At 41.7% G+C, this 17,884-nt stretch overlaps 1 protein-coding gene across 1 annotated transcript in view; it reads left to right on the forward strand.

Moving 5' to 3' along the window:
• Positions 1 to 270: 270 nt before the first annotated feature.
• Positions 271 to 17,884, forward strand: part of bnip3 (BCL2 interacting protein 3) — a 34,655-nt gene continuing 17,041 nt past the window's right edge. The window contains exon 1 of the mRNA XM_060841947.1: positions 271 to 397. Within this exon, the coding sequence (XP_060697930.1) occupies positions 358 to 397 (40 nt within the window). The 5' untranslated portion in view covers positions 271 to 357. The remainder of the gene's footprint in view (positions 398 to 17,884) is intronic.

Raw genomic sequence — 17,884 nt, forward strand, 5'->3', positions numbered from 1 at the left:
CTGTATCCATTCCACCCCTAACCCCTGATTCCCCCCACCCCCAACCCCATATTCTCCCCCACCCCGTCTCCATATCGCCACCCCACCCCCATATCCCCCCTCCACCCTCTGTCCCCATATTCCCCCCAACCCTCTGTCTCCTGTCTCCTGTCCCCCTGTCCCCATATCCCCATGTCCATATACAGAATCTCTCTATCTCCTCCCGCCCCGCCCCCACATGGTGTTCCCCGGAAGTGCGTAGCGCGACTTCAAGCAGCTCCTTCCGCTCGATGCTGATTGGCCGCCGCTGGCCCTAGGATCGGGGATCAGTTTGTTTACATCGACCGGAGCCGGAGCTGGAGGGAACTTTCCAGAACCATGAGCGAACGGCACAGTAACCAGGAGGAGATCCTGCAGGGTAAGTGATCCCGGGCTCTCGCACCGAGCGGCTTGGTGCAGATAGACACGGGGGGAGGGGGAGAGGCCCCTGACCCTGACCCTGACCCTGACCCTGACCCTGACCCTGACCCTGACCCCCCCAGCCCCAAACCCTGACCCCCCCCAGCCCCGGGGAGAGACAGGCCCCGAACCCCCAGCCCCGGGGAGAGACAGGCCCCGAACCCCCAGCCCCGGGGAGAGACAGGCCCCGAACCCTGACCCCCAGCCCCGGGGAGAGACAGGCCCCGAACCCTGACCCCCCCAGCCCCGGGGAGAGACAGGCCCCGAACCCTGACCCCCCCAGCCCCGGGGAGAGACAGGCCCCGAACCCTGACCCCCCCAGCCCCGGGGAGAGACAGGCCCCGAACCCTGACCCCCCCAGCCCCGGGGAGAGACAGGCCCCGAACCCTGACCCCCCCAGCCCCGGGGAGAGACAGGCCCCGAACCCTGACCCCCCCAGCCCCGGGGAGAGACAGGCCCCGAACCCTGACCCCCCCAGCCCCGGGGAGAGACAGGCCCCGAACCCTGACCCCCCCAGCCCCGGGGAGAGACAGGCCCCGAACCCTGACCCCCCCAGCCCCGGGGAGAGACAGGCCCCGAACCCTGACCCCCCCAGCCCCGGGGAGAGACAGGCCCCGAACCCTGACCCCCCCAGCCCCGGGGAGAGACAGGCCCCGAACCCTGACCCCCCCAGCCCCGGGGAGAGACAGGCCCCGAACCCTGACCCCCCCAGCCCCGGGGAGAGACAGGCCCCGAACCCTGACCCCCCCAGCCCCGGGGAGAGACAGGCCCCGAACCCTGACCCCCCCAGCCCCGGGGAGAGACAGGCCCCGAACCCTGACCCCCCCAGCCCCGGGGAGAGACAGGCCCCGAACCCTGACCCCCAGCCCCGGGGAGAGACAGGCCCCGAACCCTGACCCCTAGCCCCGGGGAGAGACAGGCCCCGAACCCTGACCCCCCCAGCCCCGGGGAGAGAGGCCGTGAGCCCCGAACTCTGGGTCAGTGTCTCCATTCGAGAGCGGGGGTGATGGTCAGGGATTATTGCCCGCCCGCGGCCTGCCCGGTTAGTCCCTGGGCTGAGTCTCCGTGACCTCCTTCTGTAACTAAAGCAGCTTTAGTGATGAAGATAGTGCCGCAGGATATAAACCAAATCCTCACGGCACATCCGCGGATGCCTTTCCCCCTCATTCACATGGACAAAGCGGGTTGTAAACATAGCAGCTACTGACTGTAATTACAGCTTGTCATGGAGCATATCATGTCTGGAGCTTTACTGCGGAACGCTCCTCTCATAAATAAATTTTAGTTAGTTACTCACTGATGAAGCACGCAACGTTATATGCTGCCTGTTTATTCCTTACAGAGCTATTATCTATTTTCCCCTTGATTACGATATGGTCAGTTGATGTGACGTTTAAAATGGTAGCCTAATTGTAGAAGAAAACAAGAATAGCAAAGACCAAAGCATTCCTTTGTTTTCTACTCCAGATACAATGGTCTAGATTTTCTATCCCCTCCCTGCCCTATTCATTGGGGCAAATCACTGCTACATTCAACTTACCAAGGATATGAGCTCCTGATCCCAGGTGATCTTCCTTTGGAGATAGGGTTCCCAGTCTCTGACGTGTGCCAGCCTGGGATCAGAATCTTGCTACAAAAGGCTCCAAAGCTTGCTCACCTTTGACTGGTTGCTTGTGCCAGCATGTATACCAGTCTCAGATCTCACATGGATTGATGTACACCCAGTCTTATCTTTATTCCCCAGCACCCCACTGATTCTTCAGAATGCATCCTTAGGTGCTTTCCAGCAGATTGTTGTAACTTGCAGAATGTATATGGGCAGATTTCTCATTACATGAATCAGTGGCACGTCCCAGATGTACCACCAGTGAAATTATTTTGGACAGCATGTCAGCCTGAATGAACAACACAACACCAAACAGTGTACCCTTTCAGGGTTTCAGTCCACTTTGCAATTTCCTCAGGCTTTGCCTGCACCCCTTTTCCAATCTTGCCTCAGCTTGTACAGTAAGAAATAGTCACCAGCTTCCCATGATGACCTAAACATGACTATAACTATCACCTTGTATCTTTACTGTTTGTATCTGTGGCTGCTACCTCTTGATCTTGCCTCTGACCACAAGCCAGATGGTTATTCTAGCTGTGGATGTATCAGTCTTGCTCAGACTTTGCTTCTTGCCTGCGTTAAGGTTCTTTTGGGATATCCAAAATATATGCTTATGTGATTACTGAGATTTGTATATCAACATGGATTTGAAGCAGACATGCAAATTTTATAGATGGCAATATGAACAAACTGGGATGAATGACATTATTTGTGTGATACTGTTTGATATTGTTACTTTTGTAATGCTTAAAAAGCTGATTCATGCTAACTATCGTACTACTGGAATTAATTAACCAAGGAATACATTTAGAAAATTACCCTGCCAGCGTAGCGGCTAACCTGTCAGGAACACCTTTTGGAGATGTTGTCCTTGTCCCCAAAATTTTCAATCATTAATTTTAATGCACAGATGCAGGTGCATTTTATGAGACTCAACAGCAACAGCTCAGTTTCATAATATTGCCTCTGCAGTACAAACACAGCTTATTTTGAGTAGATGTCATGGAAAAGATTGCATACAGCTTGGCTTTTAAGCACTCTGGAACCAATGTGTCACAAGAAAGTTGTCAGCTGTTTCATGGGTGTGTCAATATAAAATTTTGCATATTGATTTGGAGCTGATCACATAACTATAGTGTGTGATCCTTGTCTTAAGATGAAACTGTTATGTTTGTATGCAAATGCCACTGAGTTGGCTAGACAGGTAGTTTGAACATTGTGGAGTTATTTCCTGTATTGACTGAACTTGTCATGAAGGACTGTTGTTCTCAACCTCTTTCTTTGCCTGAGATGTGGTAATCTTTGGGTTAAAGCACCACCAGTCATTTCTCTCTAATGAAAGAGCAGGTTTGGTAAGACTATGGTGATATGACTTACAAGTGTCTACTAATTTTACGTAATACAACTGAATTGCAAAAGCAAATTTTTCTTGCATTTCTGCCATTTTTTTTTGTTTTTCATTTTGTAGTTTTTCCTTCTAACTATCTCTCTTTATCATTTCATTTACAGCCTTAGACAAGATTAACAATTGGAGGAATGTTTTTAACCTTGGTCGGCTAAACACAAGCCAGATCAACAACACATGAGTATATTTGTTTTGTATAATTCTGGTTGATTAAAATTTGTTTTGTTTGATATACTTGGCCAACGAAATGTAAAATCACTTTTTCTAAGGGATATACTCTGTTTTGGTGCACATGTATAGCAGTCAGTACTATTGATTATTGGAGAAGCATTTCAGTTTGGATCCACTTGTTTGTGCGACAGTTAGAGGGGAATGTACAGATGAGCCCTTGTATATACAAGCGTGGTTCTTCCCTCTAAAACCTTAATAAAATGGGGGTTGTGGTCCTTGGTTTTAACATTACACTGCCTACAAAGAGAGGAGTAAATAATGCTCATTTCACATCACTCTGAGGATGTCTTGGCAACTTTCAGTGCCAAAAAGATTTCCTCTCTAGGCTGAATAGGTAGATGATCTTACTTGGAAAAAGTTGATATTTGGGATGGAGGATGGTGACAAGTTCACATGACAGAAGGTACATCTGTACTACAGTTTAAATCGTAAATTGGTCATTATCAGAAAAGGCAATTTACTGTGAGTATTGGCATTAAATCAAGTAAAAGTGAGGCAAGCACCTTACTCCTCATCCCCAGAAGCATGACTTGGGACTTCCCACAACTTCCTCAGAAACAAAAGAAATGAGAGAAGTATGATCACACCAGTATGTATTACTCACAATATGAAGTTTTGTAATCAACTGCAAATTTAGAAAGTTTGCACCAATTATTTTTACACAGATAAAACTAAATTATCATTGGCTCTTTGCTGATTGATTGTCTCGTTTGATTAGTTTAGAACATCTGTTCTTTGGTAACTCAGTTTCGATGGAAACTTCTTTATCTTATGATTTTTTAAAAATGTGCACCTGAAAAGTAAACAAATGTTCAAGTGACGTATTCAATGTAATATGCTGGGTCACCGTAAGGAACAGAAATAGTCTTTGTAGTAACTGTGTGAAAGGCTCAATTCCTTCCAGTGCAGGGAAAGGGGGGCTGATCAGAGAACACATTATACATAACTTGTATAGACTATTAATCACTGAGATCAACATGTTTGGGCATGTTAAATGAAAATATTTCAACCTGTAATCTGTAAAGTATGGTAGGCTATGCAAAGCAGTGTGGCAGTTGCTTTATTTTCAGTGAGGGACTTGTGTACATAAAAGTTAATGATTACTCTGTAGAGCAGTCTGAAAGGTCTGGATGAGAAACATCCAGGAAGTACATTCCAGCCTCTTTTGCAGGAGCTACTTTTTATTTTTTAAACGTTTAATAATTGCACAAATGTGTCCTAACCTATGCCCTGAGAGTTCCTTAATCCAGATCAGCTCCAGAGATATAGGTGATAAAATTAGTGTTTATATTATTGCTTTAGGCACCAGCTGTTAAACTGGGTCTGGCTTTACTTTGCCGCTATCTAGGTTTGAAATGCTAAATTTAGATGTACCAGAAGGGTTTTCTTAAATGAAAGTTGGTGACAAAAATCTTATTACTGGCCCTGTAAATGAAAGGGGACTAAATCCGACTGCAGAGTACCCATGTTTAGGCACAACATTGCTGCTCATATATGTGAGAATGTGTGTGGGGTGTGCGTAGGCAGGGAGGGGTTGGGTTCTGAGTTTTGTGAAACGAGAGATTCAGCTGAGCGCAGGTGGTGAAAGAGTTACATTCTGAGCTTTGTGAAGCAAGAGGTTTAGCTGAGCATGACTCTGATCAGGTAAGAGTGGGGTGCTGGAGACAAGGGTGATGGGTTAACAGCATGGAGGGACAGTTATTATGTAGAGCCATTTGGCAACGTTGGAAGCATTCAGTATGAGGTCAGTTTAACAAGGTGAAAAGTATTCATTATATGAAGCCAGTTATTCATTACGTAACAACAGATGGCTTGGTCTTTGCTAGTGATGCTCTCTGATTGTAACTGTTGCCCAATTGGTGTGTTTCCTTGTTTAGGTGCTCCTCCCTGTAAAGTGACAGTATGGTTCATTGGGAGGCTGTTGTTCCAGATAAGACCATGGACTCGTGTCTCTGTGCACATGGACAGTCGTTCTCTTTCCCTCCAGGGCCCGGAAAAAAGATGAAGGAGCTAAAGCTATACTGCGTCTCTGAGTGTTTTGCTTCGACTTGGGGCTGGAGGCGGGGATGGGACGGGATGACACAACATATGGAGTCCAGGGTGCACATGGGGTGGGAGTAAAAGAGGTGGAGGAGTGGCATTGCTAATCAGGGATAGTATCACAGCTGCAGAAAGGGAGATGATCAAGGAGGGTTTGTCTATAGTCACTATGGATGGAAGTTAGAAACAGGAAAGGAGCAGTCACTTTATTGGGAGTTTTCTACAGGTTCCCCAATAGCAGCAGATTGGGAGGCAGATTTTGAAAAGCTGCAGAAGTAACCAGGTTGTTGTCACAGATGACTTTAACTTCCATAATATTGATTGTAATTTGCTTAGTTCAAATAGTTTGGATGGAGCAGTTTTGTCAGGTGCATCCAGGAAGGGTTTGTGACACAATATGTAGGTAGGTGGACTATTTAAGGTAAGTATTTAATTGGGGGAGGGGAAATTACAATGCTATTAGGTTGGAAGTGGGGTGCCTAAATTGGGAACAGATGTTCTCAGGGAAATGCATGATTGAAGTTAGGAGGTTGTTTAGAAAGCTGATAGTGCTTGAGAGGTGGGACCTGAACAAGGAGGGGCACCAATATCCTATGTAGGAGGTTTGCTAGAGTGCTTTGGGAGGGTTTAAACTAGATCACTGAGGCAAGGAAGAGATGGTAGGTTGAAAGAACCTTGGGTAACAAGGGACGTGGAACATCTCATCAAGAGGAAGAAGGAAGCTTACTTAAGGTTGAGGGAACAAGGACCAGACAGGGCTTTAGACAGTTATAAGGTAGCTAGGAATGAACTGAACAATGGACCTAAGAGAGCTAGAAGGGGGTATGAAAAAGTTTCAGCGGGTTGGATTAAGGAAACCCCTAAGGCATTCCACACTTATGTGAGGAACAAGAGGATGGCCAGTATGAGGGTAGGGGTGATCAGGAATATTGAATGAAAATTGCACGTGGAGTTGGAGGAGGAAGGGGAGATCCTTAATTAATACTTTGCTTCAGTATTTACTACTGAGAGGGACCTTTAAGTTTCTGTGGACAGCGTGAAACTGACTGATATGCTAGAACAGCTTGATGTTAGGAAGGAGTATGTGATGAAAATTTTAATAAAACTTAAGTGTAGATAAATCCCCTGGACCAGGCAGGATAGACCCTTACAGTAAGCAAGGGAAAAGATTTCTGCACCTTTGGCGATGATCTTTGCGCCCTCACAATCCACTGGAGTGGTGCCAGATGATTTGAGAGTGGTAAATGTTGTTCCCTGTTCAAGAAAGGGAATAGGGATAACCTTAGGAATTACAGACCAGTCAGTCTTGCGTCAGTGGTGAGCAAAGTGTTGGAGAGGATCCTGAGAGACAGGATTTATGATTTACTTTGAAAATCTTAGTTTGATTAGAAATAGTCAACATAGCTTTGTGAGGGGCAGGTCATTCCTCACAAATCATATTGAATTCTTTGAGGTTATAACAAAACATGTTGATGAAGGTAGAGCAGTGGATGTGGTGTACGTGAATGTTACCAAGGCATTTGATAAGGTTACCCATGGTAAGCTAATTTTGAAAGTAAGACAGCATGGGATATAAGGAAATCTGGCTGTCTGAGTACAGAATTGGCTGGCCCAGAGAAGACCGAGGGTGGTAGTAGATGGAAAGTATTCAGCCTGGAGCTCGGTGACCAGTGATGTTCTGCAGCGATCGATTTTGGGACATCTGCTTTTTGTGATTTTTATAAATGACTTGGATGAGGAAGTGGAACGGTGGATTAGTAAGTTTGTCGATGATACAATGGTTGGTGGAGTTGTGGATAGTATGGAGGGTTATTGTAGTTTGCAACGGGACGTTAACAGGATGCAGAGCTGGGCTGATAAGTGGCAGATAAAGTTCAATCTGGAAAAGTATGAAGTCATTCACTTTGGAAGGTTGAATTTCAATGCAGAATGCAGGGTTAAATGCAGGATTCTTGGCAGTGAGGAGGAACAGAGGGATCTTGGAAACCATGTTCATAGATCCCTCAAAGTTGCCACCCCAAGTTGAGAGAGTTGTTAAGAAGGCGTATGGTGTGTTGGCTTTCATTAGTGGGGATTGATTTTGAGAGCCGTGAGGTTATGCTGCAGTTGTATAGAGAGTCCTGTTTAGACCACACTTGGAATATTGTGTTCGGTTATGGTCACCTCATTATAGGAAAGATGTGGAAGCTTTAGAGAGCATGCAGAGGAGATTTACCAGGATGCTGCCTGGACTGGAGGGCATGACTCACGAAGGAAGGTTGAGAGATCTAAGGCTTTTCTCATTGGAGTGAAGAAGGATGACCGGTGACTTGATAGATGTGTACAAGATGTTGAGAGGCATAGATAGTGGATAGCCTTTTTGCCATGGTGGAAATAATTTTAAGGTAGTTGGAGGAAGGTTTAGGGGAGATGTCAAGGGTAGACTCTTTACACAGAGTGTGCTGGGTGCGTGGAATGAACTGTTGGCAGTCGTAGTAGAGTCAGATACATTAAGGACATTTAAGTGACTCTTGGGTAGGCACAAAGAAGACAATGAAAGGTATGTAGGTTAGTCTGATCTTAGAGTAGGATAAAAGGCCGGCACAACATCGAGGGTTGAAGGGCCTGTACTGTGCTATGTTCTATGTACTCCACCTTACTCCAAGACCTCTAGTACATTGTCCAAGAATTTTGATGTATTCTGTCTTTTGTCCAACTGTTCAAAGTATTGCAGCCTATATTCACTTTTTCTAAAACTCCCACCATTTTTTCCAGACTTTAGGTGGTGCTATTCACTTGAAAGGTTAGATCCCTGATGATGGTGTAACCAATGACTAGCAGTAGCTTCATGCAACAATAATTTAAAACTATAAGCTGCACTGATTTGTTACACTGTCTGCAATGCTGTAAATGGTCTTACCGCAATTTGTGTGCCTACTTCCAGAGAGGTTAGTGAATGTTGCCATCTCTACCATGTTCAGTTTATATTTCAACTGAATTGCATCCCAATATGCAGTAAGTTATTGTCTTGTGCTTTTATTTAAGCATTAAAACAAATGTTTGTTTAATAGTTAAACAAGTACAAATAAAGACACTTTTTATAGTACAAATGGTTAACAAATAAACCTTGAAAATCACCTTGTTCTATTTCTAACAAACACCCTCATCTCCCAGCTAAATTACCCTGATCTTATGAAATTCCTATCTTATTAAAATAATGATTACACTTTTTCCATTCTTTACACACAAGAATCAGTGAAATATTGCTTGCCAATCAATAGAAACTGCTATGATTTATTGGTTACATTTCATAATTTGTAAAGTCTATCTGCCTATCTCTAAGTACCTACAGGCACTGCTGCGATTTGAGTTGTTCAGGTTTGCCTACCACAATTTACTTCATTTGATGTCTCCAAAAACATTTGCTGTTTCCCAGTTCCAAGATTATTTTTAATTCTGTTGTTCTGTTATTATCAATTTTGTTCTTGACCTTAGTCTTATTTAATTTTTGATCATAATAGCATTTATTTTATTCCTTGCCTCAGTTATTTAGTTCTCTGGTAGTGTTTTTGGTCATTTGATTTCTGCTCCCAGTACTATATTGTTAATATCATCTCACGTGCCTGATTTCATTTGTTTTTTGTTTGTTTATTTTTTAATCAGCTTCAATATTATTTACTTCATAGATTCACTGGTGTGTCTACTTGCCCACCCACCAGTTCTGTGGCTTTGCTTCATTAATTGTTCTAAACCATTATATTCTGCCATTCTCCTTAGATGGACTTTGTCCCTCTCATACAGGTATTAAAGCTCATTTATAGACACTATCTATAAGTGTTCACAGATACACACTTCACATATCTTAACCTTTCCTCTAACTCTCTCTAAACATATTTCTGTAGGACATAGCATTTTCCCTTAATGGGTTCTTTGCCCGTTAAGCCTCGAACCTAGATACACAAAGAATGTGTTTTTGGTTCTTACCCATCAATTTTCCTAGGTATAAATTTCTGTTTCAGGTGGATTAAAACAAAGACATTGATTTGAATCATACAAAAATCTATACAACAAAAACTGGATAAACAATAATTTGCAATGAACTTCGACAGATAGTAACCATTTTTCAAATTTCAGACTTTGACTTGAAGGTATTAGAAAGTATGTAAAACAAAATAGAAAGGCAATTATTTTGTGCTTTTTTTCATTTCAACCTGGTGTTGATATTTGAAAACATGGGCTGGAGGTGGTGTTAGGCAAAACTTTCATGTACTTCTGCCCATTATAGGTGTTTCAATAGCTTTTCCCACATTTTCTTCCATGTTTTATATCATGCAGTTAAAGTTTAAATAGTTTATTATGCTGCTTTCTTTTCTTGACTTACATGCAGACATTTGTTTTGTCAACAATATGTTTTAATTAATATTACCACTAAAATGGCTGTGTAAGCAGTAATGCATTTGAATTGAATCTAAATTTCACTATCGTAAGACGTACAAGCACATGACAGTTTTTGTCTGTGGAAAGAGATTAGTCTTCAAATATACAGAACAGACTTGCTTTTCTCTAGATTCTAAGCATTGTGGATTATCTGGCATAGAAAATAAATAGGAAGATACTTGAAGCAGGCTTGGCAAGTTACTGGTGCATCTTGCAAGTTGTACACATTGCTGTCACTGTGTGTTAGTGGTGGAGGGTGTGAATGGTTAAGGTGATGAATGGGATACTAAATCAAATGAGCTGCTTTTTTCTGGATAATTTGAGGTCCTTAAGTATTGTTAACAGCACAATCATCGAAGCAGATGGAGAGTTTTCCATCACATTCTTGACTTGTGCCTTGTAAATGGGAGAAGAGTAGCAAAGTCTCTAAATACTATTGTTGCTGGAAATCTGAAATGAAACCAAAAGCATGCTGAAAACTCTCATCAGGGATCTTGCAGCATCTTTTGAGAGGTTGCATAGAATAGAACCATAGAATCCCTCCAATGTAGGCAGGGGCCATTCAGCCCATCGAGTTCACACTGACCTTCTGAAGAGCATCCCACCAAAACCTACCTTACAGCCCTGATTTGTCAAGGTTAATCTACCTATCTGCACATCCCTGGACCCTGTGGGCAAATTAACACTGCCATTCCACCTAATCTTTGCACTGTGGGAGGAAACCAGAACCCCTGGAGGAAACCCACATAGACATTGGGACAATGCGCAAACTCTCACTGAGACAATCGGACCCAGGTGCTGTGAGGCAGCAGTGCTAACCACTGAGCCACCATTTCAACATTAAACTTCCATCAGAATTTGAAGATTCTGCATATAATCAACTTAATAAGCAAACAGTCAGAGAGAAATGACTAGAGTGGTAAGAATAAATGATTGGTCACAAAACTTTACGTATTTGGTGAGATTTTTATGTTATTATAACAGTTAAATGTCATCATTTAATTTTGAAAGAATATGTTCACCTGATATCAAATAAATTTTATGGTCGAGAAAATAGTTGTGATATGAAATTATACTGGATGCATAAAATGTCATTGCTAATCAGAGGAGAATGGCTGGTAAGTTATACGTAATCAGCTATTCTGAAGAAGCCTGTGACTGAAAGCACTGTGGCATATTTTGACCTTGAGTTGTTTAGTTGCATAGAACAGTTGCTAGCTGTCCTTTCCAGCGAAGTGTATTAGGCTTGCAGTGGAATTCTGAAGAGGAACAAGTGTGGCATCACTTCTCTTTATTTCAACACTTCATTTATAAATATCATCAAAGTAATAGTTGCATCACCTGGCAGTTCTGAGATTGGGTGGTTTGATTTAAGTAAGCACTAAACTCTAGCTCTAACGTGACTATCACATGGGTTTAACAGGGTGTATGCAAACCAGGGAACATAATGTACTTTTAAAAGAAAAACAGGAGGGGCTATGTGTCAGCTGGTGAAGTGTGTTCTTCTATAAATTTATGTCAGAAATTCTGAGCGCAGTATTTTGTTGCTAAGTTTTTCTTTTGTTTTTGGTTAGTGAAGCATGGTGTTTGAAGTAGCTTCTTACTGGTATTAAATATAAAGTCATCTTAGTCTTACCATACCATTGGGATGATCTCCCATTAGAGAGAGAGATGACTAGTGATTTAACTGATGGTTACCATGCCTCAGTTAAGAGGCTGAGGAGATTTCTTCATGGTAACCTTAGCCAATTTTTGCCCTGGATGTAGGGTGTTTTAATAATATATGGGAAAATTGGAAGTAAGTGCTATATGCAGGTAAGTGGGTTTTTATCTCCCCATCTCATTATCATGACTTCTGGCTTTCCTGACCAATTATTAGCATCGACAGTGGCGCGAGTCTGTATGACTTTAATCTCAGCTCCAGGGGCAAAGTATGAGTTGCAGGCGAAAGTGTCGTTGTATCTGACTCTGAAGTTTCTGCACACCTGCAAAAAGATCTTTTTGTGGTTGTATGCAGTTACGTTATTGTCGAAGAGGAAGCCTTTACAGTTGACAAATATTCCTAGTTGTTTGGTTGCTATGAATGTGCAGTCAGTGGTGCCTTTCACCTTAGGGAAGCCAGCTAGAGCCACAGACCTATGGCCTTTGACATAATTAGCAAATTTGGCATTATTTTGAGTCCTTACAAACAAGACATCAGTCGCATTATGTATTTGAGTGGCTGACTGAGAGATCCTGGACATGTTTGTATGAAAACTCTGCAAAGATCTGGTGACAAAAGAATTGAGATGCTGATGATATTGACCAATTATTGATAGCACATAGGTGTAAATTTTAAGAGTGGTGAAAACTTTGTGGATCCAGATTCAGGTGTTCTGCCCTCCTTCTGATATATGAATTTTTGCAGTGAGGGGAAATTTGGTGGGGTATGATTCATACGTAAGGGAAGTCCAAACACAGAAGGGGGCCATGTGAAGCCGAGTGCAGAGATCATATAGACACTCTTTTTGCTCAACCATAGAGACTGTAACGTGACATGGGTTGACATGAGTTGGGAATGGATGAGAGTGATGTAATGTGAGTGTTAGACTGCCTAAAATTCAAGAAAAATCTTGGACGAGTTCTCAGATAACCAACATGCATCTTTTAAAAAGCCTGTCTCAACAATCAGTGTTGCTAATGGCTGGTTTCAATTTGCATCCATTGGTGACCAGTCCAAATTCATCTCAAAGCTACAGCCTTGGAGCAGAAATTGTTTCTAATGGGGCACTTTCTTCCAAGATTAGTGTGGCAAGATGGAAAATTTCTCAATTCATACAGTCCTCTTGGGGAGGAAATTCAACCTATAGTTACTAGGTTTATCAAGCTTCTTCAGAGAAGCTCATGTCTGTGGTCAATATGCTGCTATGCTGTTGCTGGTTATTTTGGCACTTATTCTAAGGCAGCAACAATTGTGATCGTCCTGAAAGAACAATCTCTGAAGATGTATAAAGATAACTTGGCAAAAAATATTTTGATGGAACCCCTTCTATTGTCCTCACTTTCTCCTAGCTCTGAATGTTTCGCATCTTTCTGAGATTGATTTAATCCCCAGAGTTGATGTCTTGTACAGAGGTCCCCCTGTATCCATGGGGGATATTTTCCAGGACCTATCGCGGAAGCCTGAAACCTCGGATAGGAACAAACCCATTTGTTTAAATGGGAAACATACCGTCCCAGCAGCATCCTGGTCCCTGGAATGTTCCCTATAATATGTTCAGGCCACGAGAAACCGCAGGTAACTGAAACCATGGAAAACGATTCAGCGAATACGGAATGCTGTTTCTTCCACAGATGAGTTTCAGGAATCTGAAGGGAAATGTTAACCTGAGTTAAACTCAAAGATGTATTGAATGATCACTATAATGAGGTTTTATGTGTTAAAAAAACACCTCCATCATGGGATCTTAAAGAGTAGGAATTCTGAGTGTGGATTCCCCCCAAAAAAAGTTTCCAATGTTTTTTGCATAGCATGTTGTTGTGTACTCTCTCTCTGTCTTTGTCTCTTCCCCTGCCATCCCCCAACCAAAAACATTTATCTGAAAGCTGCTGGATGTACATGGGCAGCATGTTGGCCATTGAATTTAATTATAGCTTGGGCAGCATTGTTTTCTGTAAACAGTGCAGTAACCATACAGGCAGTATCCACGTTGCTACACTTGTGTTTTTACACCAGCCAACCAAAATCAAATTAAAGAGACCACGCATTTAACAAATAAAGTTTTAGTGAAGGTCTAGAGCTTGGGTTGAAGTTGTTGATCAGTTCACTGAGCTGGTTGATTTTCTTGCAAATGTTTTGTCTCCCTCACAATGACAGCACTTCATCCAGAGGCTACACAGCACTGAAGATGTCACCAAGAAGGGAGATGAAATCTTTGCATGAAAATCAACCAGCTCAGCAAACCAACCAAACAACTTCAACTTAACAAATAACTTGTACAAAAAAAAAGTTGAGGGGATGTTGCACCATAATTAAAATATTTCAGGTGAGAGGGAAATAGAGCCAGAGTATGTTTATGCAGGAAATGCACTCCTACCTTAATTCTTCTACGCAAAGTTTTATATAATAAATTCCCCAAAAGATGATTTGGTTAAGCTTTCCAGCATTTTATTTGAAAGTTTTTAAATCCTTTTTTCCACCCCTGGATGCTAGTATGCACTTAATATGACTTCTGTCATTTAAAACACTTAATAGTATGCCTACCCATATGTGATTGGGTGTGGGGGGGTCACTTAGCTAAGTTGGCTGGAGACCTGATTTGCAATGCGCGTGATATTAACATCATTGATTCAGTTTCCACACTGAAGGACTAAGGTTACGTGAAGGACCCTCCATTCCAATCACCTTCTGTCATGTCTCTAATGAGAGAGTAGCCACATAGAATGATGGCAAATTTATCTTTTATCCTTTCATCTTGCATTGTTGGATGTTTTACATACATTCCGTTTCTGATGGAAAATGTTTCAAAATGGTAGAATCCATTGAATCTTCCTGTAGTTCTATTTGAATTGTTCTGCAACATGAATAAAACATTGCAAGCGTTATAGTTCATTTTTTTTTTATAAATTGTCAATTTTCCAAGAATTATCTCTCTACAGCACTAGGTGGCATACTTGTTGTACTGAAGGTAATTCCTTTACTGAAAACAACCTTAAGGCTTTCCACAACTTTGAAATGCTTTACTCAAATTGAATATGATGCTATCAAGTTCAAAAGTACCAGAGATGTACTTATTAAGAGTTATTAATCTCTGCTATTTTGCATAATAATGCAGCATGTTTGATTGGCTGTTTGCATGTTCACATTCTGATGTGGACATTTTCAGGAATTCACACTAACACACTTTGTGCTAGATAGTCATGAACACACATGAACAATCCTTTGAAATGCAGTGAAAGATGTTTTGTTACATTCTGGAGGATGTTAAAGTTTCCCTTTCACAAACTAAAGAAAGTGCCAGCTTAGATACTGGTCAAATTCGTTCTCCAGATAAGTTTGTTTCCACATCCCACTGCTCCGTTGTTCAAGCTTTGGCTCACAGCATCAGTGTGTTGGAAGTTTTACTGAGTTTGGCTCATGTTCTTTTCCATAGATTTTTTGGGTGAATCGAGAGGAAAAAGAATAATTCATCAGTCTAATGGAAAGTTGATGGGATAAGATTGATTTGAGCAGTTCAAATCGAGTGGGTAATTTCATTTGGATGGATATAATGGCCCTGTGAGATTTTACAGATATAATAAATATGGGAATGGCAACAGAGTGAGGAGAAGTGGAATGTTCTAGTGATGAATAATTGACCAAGTCTCCTGGAATGGTTTCTTTAAAGGCGTTTGACCAATTTTAGTTGAGCATGGCAAGGACAGCATTGACCCTCCTCTCCCTGATTGCACAGTTCCCAAGTAACATCAAAGCAAGTAAGATCCAAAAGGTACCAAAAGCAGGAGCTGTACTGGCCGCAAAAGCGGGAATCCCTAACACACAAATAGACAATCCATATCAAAGTAAGTTCTGTCTTTGGACAGTATGCCATCTGAAAGATGCCAAGTAGATTTTTAAAAAGAAACAGTAACCCAAGAATCTGTTTGGAGGTGCACTCTATGTTATTTATAATAAGATAGCTATTTAGTTCTGTTTATGATTGTAGGACCTTAGAGCACAAAATATTATAGTTTTCTTTTCCAAATCTCTTGCCCCATCCTAAGGACATGAACTGTTATTGAGTATTTTTCTGCACACAAGAGTGTTTAACTACAGGTAACCCAAATTGTATAAATTAATTACATTATCTCTTGCAAAAAGCTGAGAAATATGATGTGAACAAACTTCCAGAAATGCATCTGATTCACAACCCAGTATCCAACTGTGAAACACTTCAACAATCAAACTTAATTATCCGTCCAGTTAATGCCCTCACATCGCGATCTGGATCTTTAACTCTCAACGTTCAAAGTTACACATGAGCAATGAAACAAGTTGGCAATGGTATTAATTCTCCAGCAACATTGCTCAACAGCATTGGATTGTTGGGTTTTCTTTTTTTAATGTCTTGTTCTATGAGAGTGCATAATAATAGTAAGCATGCCCAAATTCAAGCTCTAGATAGATACACTTAGCACTAATTAGATAATTAGTGCGGATCATAGTTCTGATGACCTGAAATATTAACTGTATTTCTGTCCATAGCTGCCTGATCTACTGACATTTTACAACATTATGGTGCTTGTTTTTGCTGAGTTCAGTGAACTGGTATAGCTCTATAAAATTTTTCAGTTCTATCAAAAATAAAAAAAACTACACCTGATTCCAGTCAAGTTTCTTAACTGTCTGCTAGACGCAATGGCATTAAATTACAGTGCAGTGTTACCATGACTTAGTATCAACAGTCCTGTCATCCTTGTTTGCAGATAGTAGATTGATTGCCCTGACTTTAGACAACAACTTTGTTTAACTTGTTTCTTCAGTAAGCATAAATCTACTTGCATGAATCATCTTAAACTGTTGCAAATGGTAGATGTCAGTGTTGCATACCTGTTCTCTGACTGATCTCATTCTTTAACCTCTACTAACATATCTTTACTTTAACCTACAATTGGGGGTTCTCTACCCCCTTGATTAGTAGTGAACGTGTGCAGCAAATAGCCTTGCTAGTATGCAATACTCAGTGAAACTGAAAAATGCTATTCCTTAAGATCAAAAGTTAATCTGTGTGCCAGAGCAGGAGAGGATGATTTGAGACTGTCAAGAAAGTTTCGTGGAAATGTAATTCTCCCATACTTAAGATGTATTCATTTGATTGTGTTGCTTCTTCATTTCCAGATTTGGTAATTCATAGTTTGAATGCCTGTTTATTATTCTGACAGCAAAGATATAGAAAATCTTGGTACAATTCTCATTACCATCAAACCAAATGTTTAAAAATGTGGACCTGAGGAAGTGTTTGAGCAATTCATTAGATAATGCTTATTAAAATGCAAAAGCTTTGTTATTTGGTACATTTAGACATGTAGGCAGAGAAAAACGTAACTGATTATTTAACTGAGTCATTGATAGTATATTGGATTCCAGCAGAAAGTTGTCAGGTATTTGGCTTATTATGTGAAGCTTTTATGTTTGCACAGAAAAGTAGCATTTTATTCAGTCAATTTTGAACCACTGTATCTTTGTAAATTGTTGTGGTTCTGTTCACCGAGCTGGAAGTTTTTGTTGCAAACGTTTCGTCCCATGGCTAGGCGACATCATCAGTGCTCTGGAGCCTCCTGCGAAGCGCTTCTTTGATGTTTCTTCCGGTATTTATAGTGGTCTGTCCTTGCCGCTTCCGGGTGTCAGTTTCAGCTGTCCGCTGTAGTGGTTGGTATATTGGGTCCAGGTCGATGTGTTTGTTGATGGAGTTTGTGGATGAATACCATGCCTCTAGGAATTCCCTGGCTGTTCTCTGTCTGGCTTGCCCTATGATAGTAGTGTTTTCCCAGTCGAATTCATGTTGCTTGTTGTCTGAGTGTGTGGCTACTAGGGATAGCTGGTCGTGTCGTTTCGTGGCTAGTTGATGTTCATGTATGCGGATTGTTAGCTGTCTTCCTGTTTGTCCTATATAGTGTTTTGTGCAGTCCTTGCGTGGTATTTTGTAAACTACATTAGTTTTGCTCATGTTGGGTATCGGCTCCTTTGTTCTAGTAAGTTGTTGTCTGAGCGTGGCTGTTGGTTTGTGTGC

The sequence above is a fragment of the Hemiscyllium ocellatum genome, chromosome 22 (genome assembly GCF_020745735.1).
Source record: "Hemiscyllium ocellatum isolate sHemOce1 chromosome 22, sHemOce1.pat.X.cur, whole genome shotgun sequence".
NCBI lineage: Eukaryota > Metazoa > Chordata > Chondrichthyes > Orectolobiformes > Hemiscylliidae > Hemiscyllium > Hemiscyllium ocellatum.